We start from the raw sequence: 17,623 nt of genomic DNA, 5'->3' as shown, positions 1-17,623 counted from the left end.
ACCACTGTGATGCACGAAGAACCCTGCTGGGGGAACAATACAGGCCTGCCTTCCTGACCTCTCTGTCAAACAGATCCTACAGACGCACAATGACTGCCTTAATTACCAGCCTCCATTCCCACCACTTGGGCTTTCCCCAATGGTGCCCATTCAGAACCGCAGTCTCTCCCTAAAGTGCCCATTCAAGTTTAACACAAAGCCAGCAGTGTCAGTCCCTGATCTCTTGACATCAAATCTAATCCCCTGTGCCAGCATTACTGCCTGGTGCCTCTGATTGACTGTCCTCTTCGTCAGTCTGTCTCATATCACTTAAGGATCTCTGTTGTTCACAGTGACGCCAATTGGTGCGGCTACAAGGGGCAATTAGTTTGACTGCATACCGATGGACCGGTGGAGATACTCTCAAAACTTTCCAGTCAGATATGGATGTATGAGTGTGGTGGTGGTTTGTTTTGTGCAGATGGTCTTTATACCCCATCACCTCTCTCAGCTTGCTAATGTTTTATGGCGGGAGGGAGGGAGGGAGGGAGGGAGGGAGGGAGGGAGGGAGGGAGGGAGAGAGAGAGAGAGAGAGAGAGAGAGAGAGAGAGAGAGAGAGAGAGAGAGAGAGAGAGAGAGAGAGAGAGAGAGAGAGAGAGAGAGAGAGAGAGAGAGAGAGAGAGAGAGAGAGAGAGAGAGAGAGAGAGAGAGAGAGAGAGAGAGAGAGAGAGAGAGAGAGAGAGAGAGAGAGAGAGAGAGAGAGAGAGAGAGAAGGTCATGGAAACTGTCACAGTGTAGAGAATATTCCCAAAAATTCTTGGAAATGGTCTGTGAAGGTTGCAAACTTGTGAAGTGTCTCAATCAGATTAGATTCCAATTGGTTGTGTGTATAACCTAAGGAGGAACATTAACTAAAAGTCCACCAATGTATAAAATGTATTTAACCTGAAAGGAAACTGATTAAACTGGAATTACTTTGTGATCCATCCATCCATCCATTTTCTGGTAAATAAGTCAAACGTAATTGTCTCCTCTACATCCATTTTTCCCCTTTGCGGGTCACATGTCTGCTGAAGCTAATCCCAGACGACTAGGGGTGAGAGGCGGTGACACTCCGGATGCATCGCCAGCGCATTATTAATAACTATTTCCAAATTGTTTACTGTGTCACAATTTCACACCTCAACATCTCATTTCAACTTTGATTGTTCAAAATCCAATGCATAGGAGGTAACAACGATGTAATAATCATGACTCATTTAATCATTCATGAAGTGTTGTTACTGTACAAGTTGAATACCCTGACAGTTGTCTCATCCATTTAAGTTCAATGTCTTTCTGCAGAAAAACAACATTTGTAAAGTGTGTTTTGAGAATAGATTGTAAAATATGTGGCAACCTGGTTTCTGTCTTGCTGCAATGACAAGCTTACATAAAGCAATGACAAGATTTAAAGTCTTGGTATTTGTAACTCCAGATTTCATTCAACAGTTGGCAAGATAGAAGACTAAAAAGTAATGAATCCTCCCTCTGAGTTCATCTTCATCGAAAAGATGCTCAATTGTTGCTTTGGCTTTAGAATAAAATGAATATAAGTCAGTAGACTTAATATTGCAACTTTACAGCAACACTGAATCTGAGGAGGAGAACATGTGACTATCCACATTTTTAAGGTACTTGTAACAGAGTGGCGCCTCACAGAGATGAGGTTAGAAGTGTCATGGTTACCCAAACAGGAAGTGATGTGATTGTTGTCTCAGCAAAACCAGAGAGGAAGAATGGGATTTCTGTCCGAAACACAAACCAGCTGGCAGGAAACTACAGTTTTATCATTCTTTTACTTTGATTTCCTTACAGAGGAAGTGCTCGTACTCTCCTTTCCCCATCTCTCGGCCTTTCTGCCCTTCTCCGTTTTTCAAATCATATAGCTTTTCTCTGTCTGACACAGATAACAGACTCACTAATGCTCCATGCTATGAGAGTGACATGTCCAAACTGCCTGCCTGCCATAGCAAATAGCTGCGGCCGTGTCAGAACTGCCACTGAGGGCAGAGATCGTGGGGGTAAAATGTGAAGCATTTTGTCATCACAAATGTTCAAGAGTGGAAGAGAAAAGTACTAATCTGTCATAATCTGTCAAAATAGAGCTGGTATCTAGAAACGATCATATAAAGGTATTATTTCCCTAATGATGTATTGAATGGCGGCGGCACAGTGGTGCAGTGGGTAGGGGTGTCGCACCCAGGGTGTCCCCTGCCTCACAGCCCCAGTTGGCTGGGATAGACTCCAGGACCCCGCAACAGCAGATGAAGCATGTTTAGAAGATAAATGAATGTATATATTGAATGGCAGGAGGTTTTTTAAATAGATTTTTAAAAAGCTAAAGAAAAGATGTGGGTTCTGTCTCTTTCCTGGAACATTAGCCTCCAGGGAACAGGTAACATCTCCAGGTATAAAATCCTTATAATTTGTTAAACTTTTAAATTACAACAATCAAGATAAATGTAAAAGTGGACGAAGCTATTTTAGATCACTTCACAACATGCTTTCAATACAAGAGTAGACAAACGTTTTTGCCCGAGGCTGAATATGGAATATAAGCTTCAAAACGCCAGTTTCAAAGTTAGCTACAAGCTAAGTTATGAGCCAAGTGTTGGTTTAAAATGACAGAGGTGAAGCCACTGAGTGTTTTTCCATTGAGTTATATACAAGCAATGCACTTTCTGATTAACTGCTTCAGCTGAGACAGTACAACACCACAGGAAGGCTCTGACGTCCAGGTCTGAATGTGATAGCGATCCCTCCATTTGGAAATAGTCAGACTTCTACATGAAAATATAATACAAAATTGTATTTTAAGTAAATTTCAATTATATGCTGACATTTTGTCAGTTCTTGTGGAAGAAACTCAGGAAACATGTCGTCAGTGCCTTAAATTCTTACTCAGGATGAAATAGGCAGAAATATGGTACAGTAAAGTGTCTCTGCAAGATTTGAGCTGTTCCTTACATTCTTTTCAAAGATTTAGGCACATGGACAGCACTCTGCAGAGCTGTAATGCTGGCAAATTGTAAACTCATAATGAGCGTTTGACACATTAAACCCACATTACCTATTTCAGCAACTAACTGAAACATTAAAACAAGGCGGTTGCACAACGATCCCAATGGGACTGCCAACCGATTCAGAAAAGAATAAGTGTTCTGTTAGAGATGAATACTGAGAGATTTAATGCTAAATGCAACCTTTGATGTTTTTTGTGGCAGAAAAAGTGGGCCACAGTAATGAAAAGTCATTAAGATTATCACTGTGACCAAAGGAAAAGCACACGTTGGTGAATCACACACTGCTCTGGATGTGATTTTCCTCTGGTGTGAGGAGGCCGTCACATCACAACTGGCCTCAGGCCTCCGTGTCGACACCGTTATGGGAGATAATGGCAACCATTTGTCCCAAAGGACAGGTTACAGCTGGAAAGGGGTGTGAAGTCCATCGTAGGGATTGGCATATGGTCACAGACGCAGGTCAGACACATGCTGGAGGAGATTCAGGCAAATCACAAGTAGGGCTGAGTGACAAGGACTGAGATGAGAGGAAATGTGAAGAACTGGATGTCCAGCAGAAGCTCATCCTTATTTATTCAGCCGCTACATTTGCTTATTGACAGATGTCCCACTGGGGGGGACACTGAGGCCCGTGTCCTCCCACTGTAAGTCAGGTATCATTTCAACAATTAAAGTTTGACATCAATGTTACATATAAACACATTCAGCAGACCCCATATTTGAACAAAGGGCACATTCTTCTCATGCAATAAAGAAGTCTGTGTTTGTGGATCAATGAGCGGCATGTGTTTCTGATTAACTGTGTTTTTTTAATGCCTGCTCTGCTCTTTATTTACAGATGGACACATACAGAACATTCCTGTTTAGTCAACGTAAGATTAACTTAAGTTATGTCACAGTTGGTCACAACTACAAATATGTCTACCATCATTTATACCGATCCAAACATCTCTATTCTATAGCAACCAGTTAACTTTGCTTAACACCAAGAATGGGAAAATATTTAAACTATTAAAATTATGTCGTCCTTAAGGAGGCTTGAAAATATCAGCATCTGTGTCAGAATCAGCATCTTATAACAAACAATAAGCATTTACAATAAAAAAATATTTTTTTTGCAAAGTCAGCTCTTCATTTATTATTTCTGTGCTTTTTTTCCAGTGGTGTCAAATGGGCAGGACTCCCTTGGAAGAAATCCTTATTGACAGATTGAGTGATTTTGCAAAAAAGGTTACAATTTTAAACTCTAGTAGTTAAGAGTGTCTTGTTATTTTGGGCGTTCAGGCTTTTATAATAAGTATCCTACAATTGTACCAGTTTCAAAATATCAGAGATTTCTCAGAAGAATAAAAAACATTCCTTGGAAGCTATAATTCTGAAGGACTGAACCATGGGAATGTAACCAGAAATGGGGCACAGTTTTTGCTGAAGTGCACTGTGGCACACACATAAAACACACAGAAGCGTACAAACCACAGCAGTAGCCACAATTACAAACCCACAAACCTGCACTCTGGCAAAGAGATTTTCCATTAATTAATCTTTTAATAGCGATACATAGCAAGAAGATGTCATTCAACGGGGCATCTTGATCAATCAAATCAGAGACCAGGGCCAACTGTTGGGAGGATTAGTCCAGTGAAAGGGACTATATCATGAGTGCAAGTGGAAGACATCTTGGAAGGAGGCCAAAGCGTGAGAGCGAGGGGCATTTTGCTCATAACTGGGGGAGCGACCTCATTTTACGAATAAAAGGCGGTTTACATAACCCCTCTGTGCCCATGAGAGGGAACACTGGGCAGCTGCAACCAGACCTGTGGCTTTCACTCAACTATCAAGACAACCCTGAAAAGCATAATCTCCCTGTGGGGTTCTAACATTAAATGTTCCATGTAATTATGCAATAGCTTTACTTATCAGAGCCAATCAGTGGTAGGGACAGGAAAACACATCAACTCCAATGACTAAGGCAATCGATCTACCACAGTCAAAAGCCTTCACTCTATCAAATAAAGAATGCCCATTTTGACAGGAGTAAGATATGTTAAAGAACAAGACACAAGCTTTAATATTGAAATATCAATTGGACTTGAAAATATATGAAATTGTCATCTTCAATTCACCATTTCACTCCCACAAGGAGTCCCACAAGGGTCAATCTTGGGGCATTTACTATTCTCCGTGTCCATGCTGCCCTGCCCCTTGCTAAATATAATGTAAAGTTCCACAGTATGTACAGTATGCTGGTGACATGTCCTGTTACAATCCATTAACCATACCAGGCTGTGAAGCTGCATATTCACGATTACACACAAAGCCCATGCAAAGCTGCAAATAGACACAAACTCAAGCTGTTTTTAAAGCTGTTGTTTCTTGTTGCACGGTAAAATAATTAATTGGTGCTGATCAAGTCAAACATTTCTGTATTGCTTTAACTAATATGTTAGCATACATATAATGTTACAGTATTATTGCAGTTATGACAACCTTCTAACTCAGTGGTTCTTAACCTGGGTTCCATTGAACGCTAGGGGTTCGATGAGTCGGTCTCAGGGGTTCGGCGGAGACGGCGGTCAAGAAAAAACACCCGACACGATGTGTCGGGTGTTTTTGCCGAACATACACGAATCACTGTGTACATTTGACACATTGTGTCAATTTGTGATGACACGCCCCCCTTAGCCATCACTGGCTGCAGGTGATCACGCTACATCGATTAGCCTACCTGTGCTACAGGGGATTTTGCGCACTCAGTAGTCGATTTATGCCTGTCATGATGGCACGTCATCTGATTGCTTTCTTAATACAATATTTTAATTCATACTAACTATTTTGAGCAAAAAAAGAAAGTGGTCGGACGAATATGTGCAACGTGAATTTACATGTACTGTATAACGGAACGTGAGGGGAGTCAGCGTTCTACATGATTTGCAATGTCAAGTTGAGCAACTCTAGTCTCGCACTGGAAAAAATAAAGGAACACTTTCTTAAGCTGCATGGAAAACAACAGAAACAGACTCTGCTGTGAAAATGACATAAGAGCAGCACTTGCCAAGGTGAAGCCACGCATATCTGAACTGGTCTCTCAATAACAACAGCAGAAGTCACACTGATTTGCAGGTAGGTCATTTCATGTGAGTTAATGCACTGTCTTGGTTTTGTTCTTTGAAAAAGGTGACATTAATGCACAATTCATTAAATACACCAGTAAAAGATAAACTTGCGTATTAAATTTGAAAAAAAAATAAAAAAATTTTTACTAAAGAAGGGTTCGGTAAGTGAGCATATGAAAGCGGCAGGGTTCGGCACCTCCAACAAGGTTAAGAACCACTGCATTTGGATTTTCCCAATTTTTTCTACCCAATCACATGTGATGTGCAAATATCATTTAAGTTTGGGACCCCAGTTCAATAAATGTCCCAAAAGCTGACAAAACTCAAGACCTTGAGTTCCTGCAAGTTTACATTCTTGTGTTTGAAACCAAAATCTTGTCAACATTATAAAGGCCACATTTACATATAACACCAGAGGTTTTCTGTTTGCTTTTTGAAGAAGTTCTGCGTTCACATGGTAACAATTAGAAAACCAGGGCCTTTTACACCACTCTACAAGATCACAGCAGTGATGCAGCAAATCTTTGGTAGAGGAGCGTAAATAAACTTAACAGCAAAGAGTTTTGCTTGCATTGACAGAAACTTCAGCACATACAAGATCAGACATTTTCTCACAGTTTCTGTGTTGTTCTGTTTCTACTGTGCTGTCAGCCTACATGAATAAGGCACTTTACGCAACAACATCACGGTGGCATTCTCAAAAGACAACACTTCAACATGCATTCATGTAAACCGTTGACCAAAACACAACAGAACTTTTTTTTGGGTGAAACAGCTGCCATGTAAACATCCCCAAATAGATGGCGTAAGTGGACACAACTCAGAGGGACTGTTTACAGTGTAGCGGTATGTGGACATGAGCAGAGTTTGTATGCTAAACACAGTCTCTTCAGCCAGGCAAGACATTTACTATACTTTCTTTGCTGGTTGCACCGAGAGAATGGGCTCATGAGATTTTCTGGAGTGGAATGGCCTCATTAATGACGTGTGGCTACGTAGTGGAAGGTCAGCAGGCAGCTGGAGGTCAGACACTGTGCTTCACCAAATCCTGGATTTGACAGAATTTCAGCACTACTACTTCTTCCACAGGCCAAACAGCACTAGGTCAGTAAAATGTAATGATACTGCAGCGATATATGAGCAAGTCAAACGAGGGGAAAGCTAACTTAATTCATGACCTCAGTTTTCCCAATTACCCGCCTGCCTCTCTGACATCAGTTACTAACAATTTAAAAACGAGTCAAGACAAAAATGATTTCTTATTCAAATGTAATTAACAATTCTTACATATGATCCATATAAAACAATATACGAATACGTTTAATTCAATAATAATAATATAATAATAATTTAGTTATTATCAAGCCTCGTAGTTCGGAGGAAGACAGGCTGAACTTGAATGTGAAAAGAGGAAAATCAAATGTAAGGTGGTCTGAGCTGATTATGGCTTACTTATGCAATTTATGAAATTCATCGCATAAGTTAGCTGTGATCAATTTCCCAACTTGAAATTAATAAAGTGTGTCTGGGTCGAAGCTGATGTCATTCAACAGTTCTTTTATGAAAACAAAACACCAAACCCAAAAATGATTGGTTGTCTGGTTATACTCTCTGACATTCCCTGAATTCCCTGAAACAACGGAGCATAAAAGTTAATCACACAGCTGTAAATAACCCATTTATTGAGGACTATTTGTAGTGGCGGAGTAACATATTTTGAAATGAGTATTTACAGCAAGAACACGAGGGATTGAGTCAACAAAGTAAAATATAAATAATAAAAGTACTCTGCCTTAAGTCACTGATAAAATTAGCAAGACAAAGCAACACAATAAAACAAGTAGAAGTGAAGTCGGGGAGGATGACTGTACATGTCATCAGATTATGACTCTCCCTGCTGGACCAGGATGACATACTGGATGAAGCAACAGCCCCTGTTTTCATTGGCAAAGCACCTCTGCACAGGACAAACTATTAGCGAGATACATTCATCCTTGAATGCATTCCACTGCGAGTGGATACTAGAAACTTGGTGGGCATTCAATTCATCACTGAACATTGTGAAACAGCAGGACAAGAGGAGTTGTTCTGGAAAATGACATTTCTTGGCTAATAAGGGTTTTTTGAAAGTAACTCATTGAAAACTAAGATCTCTATTGCAGTATAGTGTATGTGTCACATCTGTTATTTTGGTCTTCAGCAAGCCACGTAAATCTCAGCTGTCCCTTTCGAGACGTGCAGTGAGGAGTTAAAGGGAAATAGTGTAAGTGATGTAGCACAAATGGAAGGTAAATTTAAGAGGATAAAAAGTCCAGATGAGACCGAAACAATGGCAATGCTGTTGACCTGTTAAAAAGCAGAGGCCTTTTGGAGGCTTGCTGCTTTTTAACATCACTGTTGGCAGTTTAACGAACAGTGAAATATAAATCAGAAGACGGATGAGTGTGATTTTTAGTCACTTGCCTGAACACTTGGAGTGATTTCACACCTTCTACCTGACAAAAAGGATTGTGTCTTATCAAGCGATAGTTTAAGCTTTTCATATTAAATGGTATGTTGAAGATAAGCCTTTTAAACACACACAGCATGTGGTTTTAGGAACACGGCAATAAGCACAATAAATTATTCAATGCCCACCTGCTCAGATGTTGAGTGTCGTCATTTCATCAATACTCACATCAACTACCACAAGATTACTTTAAGGATATGTGAAAGCAAATATTGCATGTGCAATCCAAAATTCCCTTTGGAGCTGTCAATATGTGATCCAATTTCCACACACTACAGCTAAGAGCAGTCCAGAAGATATTTCATCAGCGCATGGGTCTTTTATAGACCCCCTGAGACCAGTCATCATATGTCATAAAGAAAGTCAAAGCATTTTAATCGCACATCTGCTCCTCATTATCATTTCATACAAAAGAAAATCAAGGCCAGGGTTAGGCCGTTGTACCTCCACCAGGGACAAGGGAGAGAAGAAATAGGAGAGAAGCAAAAGGTTGTCATAGAGAGAAGCGATCACTAGGGCAACTTAAGTCCAATTACAAAAAAAAAGATCCTTGTGTAAAGATTCTTCATTTACGAGGGAAAGCACCGCTGTGTTCCAATTGATATCAGATCTCTTCTTCCAGGCAATAGTACCAGCTATGCAGTTTACAAGGCTCTGTGTAAAGACAGCATGACTGAGACACAACAGCAATTTCATAGCCTATTTTATCCTCAGCAATTTTATCCTCCACAAAACATCACTGCACTGTTCCGTATTCGATGCAAATAAACACCAACTCTGTACAAGAACGTGTCTGTCTTTCATCAGCACACAGATTGTGAGTGGCTGCACATCTACATCAACCAGCTGCAAATGCCAACACATAATTTAAAAAAGTTGCAGGAAATCTAAAATTTTCTTGAAGATGACATTAGATTTCAATAGATGACAGCAGCTGATTTTAATTCGATACACATTAGTGTGCTCTAAAATTTCATGCTCCGCCTCAAGGTGGATTTACCATGGTGCTCAGCAAAAAGGGGCAATAAGTTATCATAAATTTACCGGTATACCATACATCTGTAAGACGAACAACGCAAAGACAGCTTCGCCTCTGACCCTTGAACTCGCCCAACAAGTTTATTTATCATGGATAAGTTAAGATGCACACAAGTACACATACAGTATACACACTCAAGCACATGACTACAAAAGACAGAGGCCATCCTGTTCAACAAGTAGGTCAGACCAGAGCAAAAAGAAGAGAGGGAGGAAGCCAGAGAGACAGGCACTGGCTGGAACAAGCTGAGCTTTTAGTGCCATCGTTGGCACGAAGGATCCAAATAAAGACACTGAGGCATAAAATCACATTATGGAAGTACTGAAGAAAAATCATTAGAAGAATTGGAAAGTATTAACAACTGATCCACCTATGTCAGCTATGTGTCAGCTGAAGACTAGATTGTGACGTTCAGTATCTTATGAGTCTCACCTGAGGGCAGTCTTTGATGTAATGGCCCTTGTTGAAGCACAGATGGCACAGGTAGTTGGGTGGGGGTCTTTTGTTGGGTTTTCTAGGCTCTGAAGAAAGGGACAGGTCTGAGAAATGGTCCGTCAGGGAGTTGAGTCCATCCACAATGTTGTTCAGTGAGCCATAGGGTGACACATTCTTATATACATTGTTGTTTAAGGCCTGCAAAATAAGAATAACACCACACATTTTAATGGAATTGTTTTGCTTTTGCATAAAAAGTGTGTATGTTGTACATCATGGACAGCAATACTGAAGCATTTTCTCACTCAGTTCATTTAATTCTCAACACAATCATAAAGTTTGACTTGTTTACATAGAGAACGCTGGACAACATCACCATATGCAAGAGAATAATATGAACATGCTGTGTTTCTGGCTTTGAGTGTTGAAATTGTTGAAATTAATCACCAATTTCCTTCGAGAATTCTCTGTCCTATTAAAAAAAAAAGAAAAAAATCCCTCTAAGATCATTTCTCTCATTAAATTCAGAACATCTGGAGAGAGGCCCAGCTGCGCTCATGATCTGGAAAAGTACTGAGCATGTCCACAGAGAAAGACAGAGGATGACTCATTGTAAACATGATGGTAGGCATGTACCCTCACCAGCCTGTGGAACATCAGCAATGTCACCATGCACCGTTGGCGGCAAACTAGCCATGATCAGTGTTTGCATTCTGTTCTGAGCCATAGCACCCAGTGTTGCATGCCACAAACTAAACTCATGGAGGAAGCTGTGTGAATATTAATAATGCTGAAAGCATTGTCTGCGGTGACAGTTCCATTTTCATGCCTCTAAAATATGATCCAGAAAGGACAAACAGGAATCTCTGGGTGAAATAATGGTCATTTTAATCTTTATCCTCAGATGTTCAGGTAGTTAACCCATGAGAAAAACTGACAAACATGCAGTCCAACTAGTAATCTTCCCTGACATTTAAAAGTTTCACTGCGTAAAAAACAAATATTTGAGGCTACATTCTCATGTAAAAATGTCAGAGTTATGACAAAAGCCCCTGATAAACTCTTCCAAACAGATTTTTCAAACTGAGAAGTTATATTTTTTGTTGATGTTTAATGATCTGTGCGCCATGAAAACCCTTAACGTCACAGACTTGCTGGGATTGAAAGGTAACTTTTTACCTCCAGTCTTTAAGACTGTCTTTCTAACTGACTCTAGCTTCAAAGCCTGCATTCTTTTATTGCATGTAGTCATTGTAAATCAGGCATTTAGACCCTGTAGTTTCTCAAGTTTGCCATGTAGCATTTCAGCCCTGTCATCACCCCTCACGGAAACGTTTTTGGACTCTAAGTCTTCAGGCAAACCCTGGAGTTCATTTAACAAATATAAAAAGAAACTTTGCTCAGTGGATATTCCTCGCATTTCTGAGAGCTCCTGCTGTCATTCCAAAGGACACTGGGTATCACACACATCTGCAAATGGTGAGGTGAGACTTGTTTATGTTGTGTGTCTGTGAGAGAGAGAGAGAGAGAGAGAGAGAGAGAGAGAGAGAGAGAGAGAGAGAGAGATAGAGAGAGAGAGAGAGAGAGAACGAGAGAGAGAGAACGAGAGAGAGAGAGAGAACGAGAGAGAGAGCGAGAGAGAGAGAAGGTCATGGAAACTGTCACAGTGTAGAGAGATATTGTGTATGCATTGACCAACACATTTAAGACTGAACTGCTGCCATGACCAGACCCAGTGTGCCCAGAGACTACATAATGTAGTAATGACAATGACAGCTGAGGCTGACCATACAGGCCTAGCTATGAACTGGTATATTTGAACCGTGATGCCTGGCAGTTGAAGTGGCTAATTTAAGGTTTAGTCCAAAGCTATTAAGTGTTTTCTTAAAAAAGTAGTATACATACATGTCTTGTCTGCAGAGGAGACTGCGGTTAAGTGTTTCACACTTTTACCACAATATGAAAATATTTATCACAATTCCCCTCATGTTAACTATTGTGTGTGATTCTTCTGTGCAAAAACAACCACATTTTGCATTACTCATCTCATCATCAAATCTTTGCAGTGGTTTATTTCACTTGGCTTAGCCAGCATAGTGTTGCAAAATGCCCCCACCCCCACATCTTAAACCACTTCCATACTGCATTGCTCAGTTTGGAACTCTTTAGACTCATACGGATTGAATGGCATGACGCAATTGCATGTAATGTAAAATATGTACACCCAATTATTCAGAGAGCTGTTTCAAGTTAAAAGACTTCAAACAGCCTCTATGGTTACCACCAGAATAATGGATACTGGCTGTAGATGTTCAATAGACCACCTCTGAACTGCTGGTGTGTCCAAGAGTTTCCAGCATTACATGTCATAGTATCTAAGAAAAACAACTTCAGTGCAATCACTATGTTCTTTAAGCTGCCATTTTGCTCACAGCCCACAGTTGGGGTTGTCAGGGATGTGGTGGTGGGCCTTCTGCGGTCTGAAATCAGGTTTGCACCTTGCATATTATCAGCATGTACACCCCTAAAATTAGACTGTGCAACAAAAATAGACAGTATGTGAATAAGGATGGATTTTGTTTGCACATTCCGGTCTATTTGCAGAGGTCAGAGACAGCAAACCTCAGCAGGAGCTTGCAGTGGCCGGGTCTCTCCAGACAGAGGCGTGCAGGGGAATCTATTTCCATAGTTCCCTCTTTACTTTTTGTGACCTAAGAAATACCTCCTGAAAACCTGTTTCTGGTCAACATGTTCACCTTTACAGTGATCCATAACTCATCAGTATGTTGAAAACAGTCTATTTATCACTTACTATGCAATGACATCATGGGAAAAGTGCCTTTCCTTGTCAATACATAGAAACCTTGTTGTAATATTCATGGTCTGATTGGGTTTAATTAGGCATTTCTGAACGACACTTAATATTTTTCTACATGTCTGTAATTAGAGTTTAACTGAAGTTGTCCTAAATCAGTTTTAGGTGACTTTTTGAGCTGGATAAAGTAGGCCTTGGATTGTAGTATTTATATTTCCTATTATTAAAAGCTTTTAGCCCGAAACGTTCTCTATTTGTGTCGCTGAGCATACCTGAAATTTTTCGGCGTGTATGTATATTCTACTGGAATAGTCCATGCTGTACATGTTAAAACATTTGCAGCATGGACGTGCGAAAGTAAACGGGTCGTCATGGACCAGCTCCGTTTATTTATTGCAGTAAATCCGATCACAATCTATATCAGAAACCCCGAGATCTGTGATCTACGTCCCATCTTTCACCTCATTCCGCTGCAGCTGAAAGAAGTTGTTGAGATAGTTGGAGTTGAGGGAAGAGCTCAGTTCCGCCGCCGTGGGAGTCTTGCCGAAATTGAGATCCGGGTGGGAAGAGTTGGGTTCAGGTCTGAACGCGTCAAAGGCGCTCGTCTGGTGGGGGTCTTGTAAGGAGAGATATACCCAGTTGAGAAGCTGCGCAGGCTGGTACACGGAGGCACTCGTGTCTATGGCAGACAACAAGCTCATCTTTCAATGACTGCTGGATCTTCCACCGCAGATTGTTGGACTGCTCTCAACTCGTTCTCCGTCTTACTTCTCGATCCCTCCGTAAATGGCTCCTGTAACCTTCCCGTAAAGGACAACGTCCTCCTCACGCCGGGAGCCTCGTCCCAGTTAGATGTTACTCACAACTCATTGCGTTAACATGTCAGCATTAAAACTTTTCCCCTGCTCCCCATGGTCCGCTATCTGCCTTTATTACAGCGGGGCAGATAGAGGCTCTTTACATATGCAATGAGCACGTCTATGCGTCACCAGAGACGGCGACCAATCAGCGTGCAGTAAACATGAATATTAATAACCCTCTGTAAAAGCCAAATGGCTCCTCTGCTGCTCTCCTTATTTTAACTCGTTAACAAAACACCCTGAACCCAAAGATAATAAATTGTCTTCTTAGTCATCAAACCACTTCATCTGTCCATGTCTGAGCCATGATTATTCTTAGGCCACTAATTTGTACCTGTCATGAACATTATTTGTTCTCTCTGTAAGCGTTAAGTCAGTGTGTGTGTGTGTGTGTGTGTGTGTGTGTGTGTGTGTGTGTGTGTGTGTGTGTGTGTGTGTGTGTGTGTGTGTGTGTGTGTGTGTGTGTGTGTGTGTTTTAAGAGAGGTGTTGTGTTTACTTAACGTGGCACGTGATTAGTTGTGGTCGCAACAGACTAATCGCTGGGATGCCATTGTAGTTTATGTAAAGTCCTATCCGGTCATTAAATTAATAGTGACATTTACAGCTGCTTAAAACACAAACTCTGATAATATAATTTGTTTGCCTATGTTTCTATTCGGGTAAACAACAAAGTACAAGTGGGGATGTTGAAGGATAAGCGTAATTAGGAAAGATCAATCAAATCACCTTAAAAATATATAAAATCAGGTCTCCATGTCTCCATGTCCATTCCAGAGTGGTTCAGCACAGAGCATAACCAGGTCCAGCAAGCTGAAGGATCGTCCGATGTAAAGTAAGAGATGTAAAGTAAGAGCTCCCTCTATTGGTGCATGGGCGGTAAAAATAATCACCCTTCATATCATAAGAACACATACCTGTCAACCTCGGCCAGTAGCAGCCCTTATAAATGATCAAGATTCCCCTTATAAATCAACCAAAAACCTTACAAACACCGTGCGACGCATGTGCACTCACGACAAATCAGAGAGTGTAATATAAATAACGACAATAAGCATAAAAAAGTCATTTATTTACAAAATACATTAAATTAAGTCAACAAAAGCACCTCTGTTCATTGCTTTATTGGTTTAAGTGCTGTTTATTGTAGGCTGATACACATGACTTTGCAGACTTTATTTGCTCTAAGGAGGGTTTCACTTTTGAGCAACGAACATCACAGTTGAGTTTCATCTACAATAGAGAAGTCAGTGTATCAGTCTCCATTGTCTGTCTGTATTCTGAGTGGATCTTCCTCACATGGCTGAACACTCTCTCACTATCAGCATTGCTGTGAGGAAGGCAGAGAAGAACAGAGAATAGTTTTTTCATCAGTGGAAACCGATCTTTCCCAAATCCAGTTTTCATTTTTAACAAGGCTGGCCAAAATGTCTCTGGCTTGACTGGATGTCCTTCTTCACTTGGCTCAGGGAGAAGATGATCAGGAATCAGTTGATAATCTTCCCATTCACCCTTTAAGTCTTCCTGATCTAACTCTGGGGTAAACCTGTCCCCAAACCTAACAATGTGGTCATAGTCCAACTGCTCTCTTTCTTGAGTCCAGCACTTAACACAGTGCATATTCACCTTGCAGTGACTCCCATTCCTTTTTGTGTCGACCTGATGCTTGAATTTTTCGTTTCTTATTTAGCGGTTCTCCCATGCTTGCTTGCTTGCTTCGACGATTTTTACTGAATGTTTCTTCAATTGCAACACTAACACAAGCGGAAATGCAGACGGAAATGGTCTTAACGTAAACGTCTTTTTTTTTTTTTATTAATTTTTTTTTTGCCCGTACAAAAGTCGGTATACGGCGTACATGATTTGAAATAATAAAAAAACGTACAAAATACGGGGGAAACGTATAAGTTGACAGGTCTGAGAACACCGATTTATATACTAATAAGACAAGAACATAAGAACACAGATTTTTATCTTCTTTTCCTTTTGGCTTTTCCCTTCACAGGTTGCCACAGTTGCATCCATCTAACCCTGTCTTCTGCATCCTCTTCTCTCACACCAACTACCTTCATGTCCTCTTTCACTACATCCATAAACCTCTTTGGTCTTCCTCTAGGCCTCCTGCCTGGCAGTTCAAAACTCAGCATCCTTCTACCAATATATTCACTATCTCTCCTCTGGACATGTCCAAACCATCACCGCTTTATACACAATATATATATATATATCTGTGTGTATCTGTGTGTCATCCTCAAGCTCAGGTCCTCTACCAGAGGCCTGGGAGTCTGAGGGTTCTGCGCAGTATCTTAGCTGTTCCTAGGACTGCGCTCTTCTGGACTGAGGCTTCAGATGTTGTTCCAGGAATCTGCTGGAGCCACTCTTCCAGTTTGGGGGTCACTGCCCCAAGTGCTCCTACTACCACGGGGACCACATTAACCTTGACTTTCCACATCTGTTCCAGCTGTTCTTTCAACCCTTGATACTTCTCAATGTTTTTGTGTTCCTTCTTCCTGATGTTGGCGTCAGCTGGAATCGCCACATCTATCTCCACTGCTCTCTTCTGCTCTTTGTCCATCACCACTATGTCCGGTTTGTTAGCCAGCAGCTGTTTGTCGGTCTGGAAGCTGAAGTCCCACAGGATCTTAGCCTTGTCGTTCTCAACCACCTTCGGTGGAATGTCCCATTGGGATTTGGGTACTTCTAGTCCATACTGGGTACAGATGTTCCTGTACACTATCACAGCTACTTGGTTATGCCTTTCTATGTATGCTGAGCTGGCGAGCATCTTACACCCTGCTACCACATGCTGGACTGACTCTGGGGCTTCTTTACATAGCCTGCACCTTGGGTCAGATCTACTGTGGTAGACATTGGCCTCTATTGCTCTTGTACTTAGGGCCTGTTCTTGTGCTGCCATGATCAGTGCCTCTGTGCTGTCTGTCAGTCCAGCTTTATTCAGCCATTGGTAGGTCTTCTTGATATCAGCCACTTCCTCTATCTGATGGTGGGTGGTACATGCCGTGTAGGGGCTTGTCCCTCCATGTTGTCTCCTCCTCCTCCTCTTCCTCCTCAGGTTTCTGCTGTCTAAGGCATTCACTGAGCAGTTCATTTGTTGGGGCCATCTTCCTGATGTACTCTTGGATTTTTGATGTTTCATCCTGGACAGTGGCCCTGATGCTCACTAGTCCTCGGCCTCCCTCTTTCCGCTTAGTGTACAGCCTCAGGGTGCTGGACTTGGGGTGAAACCCTCCATGCATGGTGACGAGCTTTCTAGTCTTGATATCTGTGGCTTCTATCTCCTCCTTTGGCCAGCTTATGATCCCAGCAGGGTATCTGATGCAGTGCATACATGTTGATGGCTCGGACCTTGTTCTTGCCATTCAGCGGACTTCTCAGGACTTGCCTTACTCTCTGGAGGTATTTGGCTGTGGATGACTTCCTTGCGGCCTCCTCATGATTGCCATTAGCCTGTGGGATTCCAAGGTGTGTATATATATACTGTATATATATACTGTATATATATATATATATACTGTATATATATATATATATATATATATATATATACTGTATATATATATATATATATATATATATATATATATATATATATATATACTGTTAACATATAAATACTGTATATATATATTCTTTCTTTCATTTTAATTCACTTTCATTGTCATGTATGTATTTTATTTTTTTACTTTACACTTTAAGTTTACTTTTATTTATCTTACTATTATTGGACTCCAATTCAGTATATTATCTCTTTTTGATTCAGTGACTTATATTCAACTTATTTGAAATGTA

The 17,623-nt window shown here is 40.9% G+C and overlaps 1 protein-coding gene across 3 annotated transcripts in view; it reads right to left on the bottom strand.

Moving 5' to 3' along the window:
* The window catches only part of zcchc24 (zinc finger, CCHC domain containing 24), a 32,311-nt gene extending 18,423 nt beyond the window's left edge, over positions 1-13,888 (bottom strand). For all 3 annotated transcript variants that reach the window (XM_068326716.1, XM_068326718.1, XM_068326715.1), the window contains exons 1-2: positions 13,417-13,888; positions 10,138-10,338 (exon numbers count right to left, since the gene is read on the bottom strand). In XM_068326716.1, coding sequence (XP_068182817.1) covers positions 10,138-10,338; positions 13,417-13,656 — 441 coding nt within the window. In that variant the 5' untranslated portion in view covers positions 13,657-13,888. The remainder of the gene's footprint in view (positions 1-10,137; positions 10,339-13,416) is intronic.
* Between the last annotated feature and the right edge of the window lie 3,735 nt (positions 13,889-17,623).

This window comes from Antennarius striatus, chromosome 11 (assembly GCF_040054535.1).
Source record: "Antennarius striatus isolate MH-2024 chromosome 11, ASM4005453v1, whole genome shotgun sequence".
In the NCBI taxonomy this organism is placed as follows: domain Eukaryota; kingdom Metazoa; phylum Chordata; class Actinopteri; order Lophiiformes; family Antennariidae; genus Antennarius; species Antennarius striatus.
Note: the sequence above shows the minus strand (reverse complement) of the source record. Positions and strands in the feature narration are given on the sequence as shown.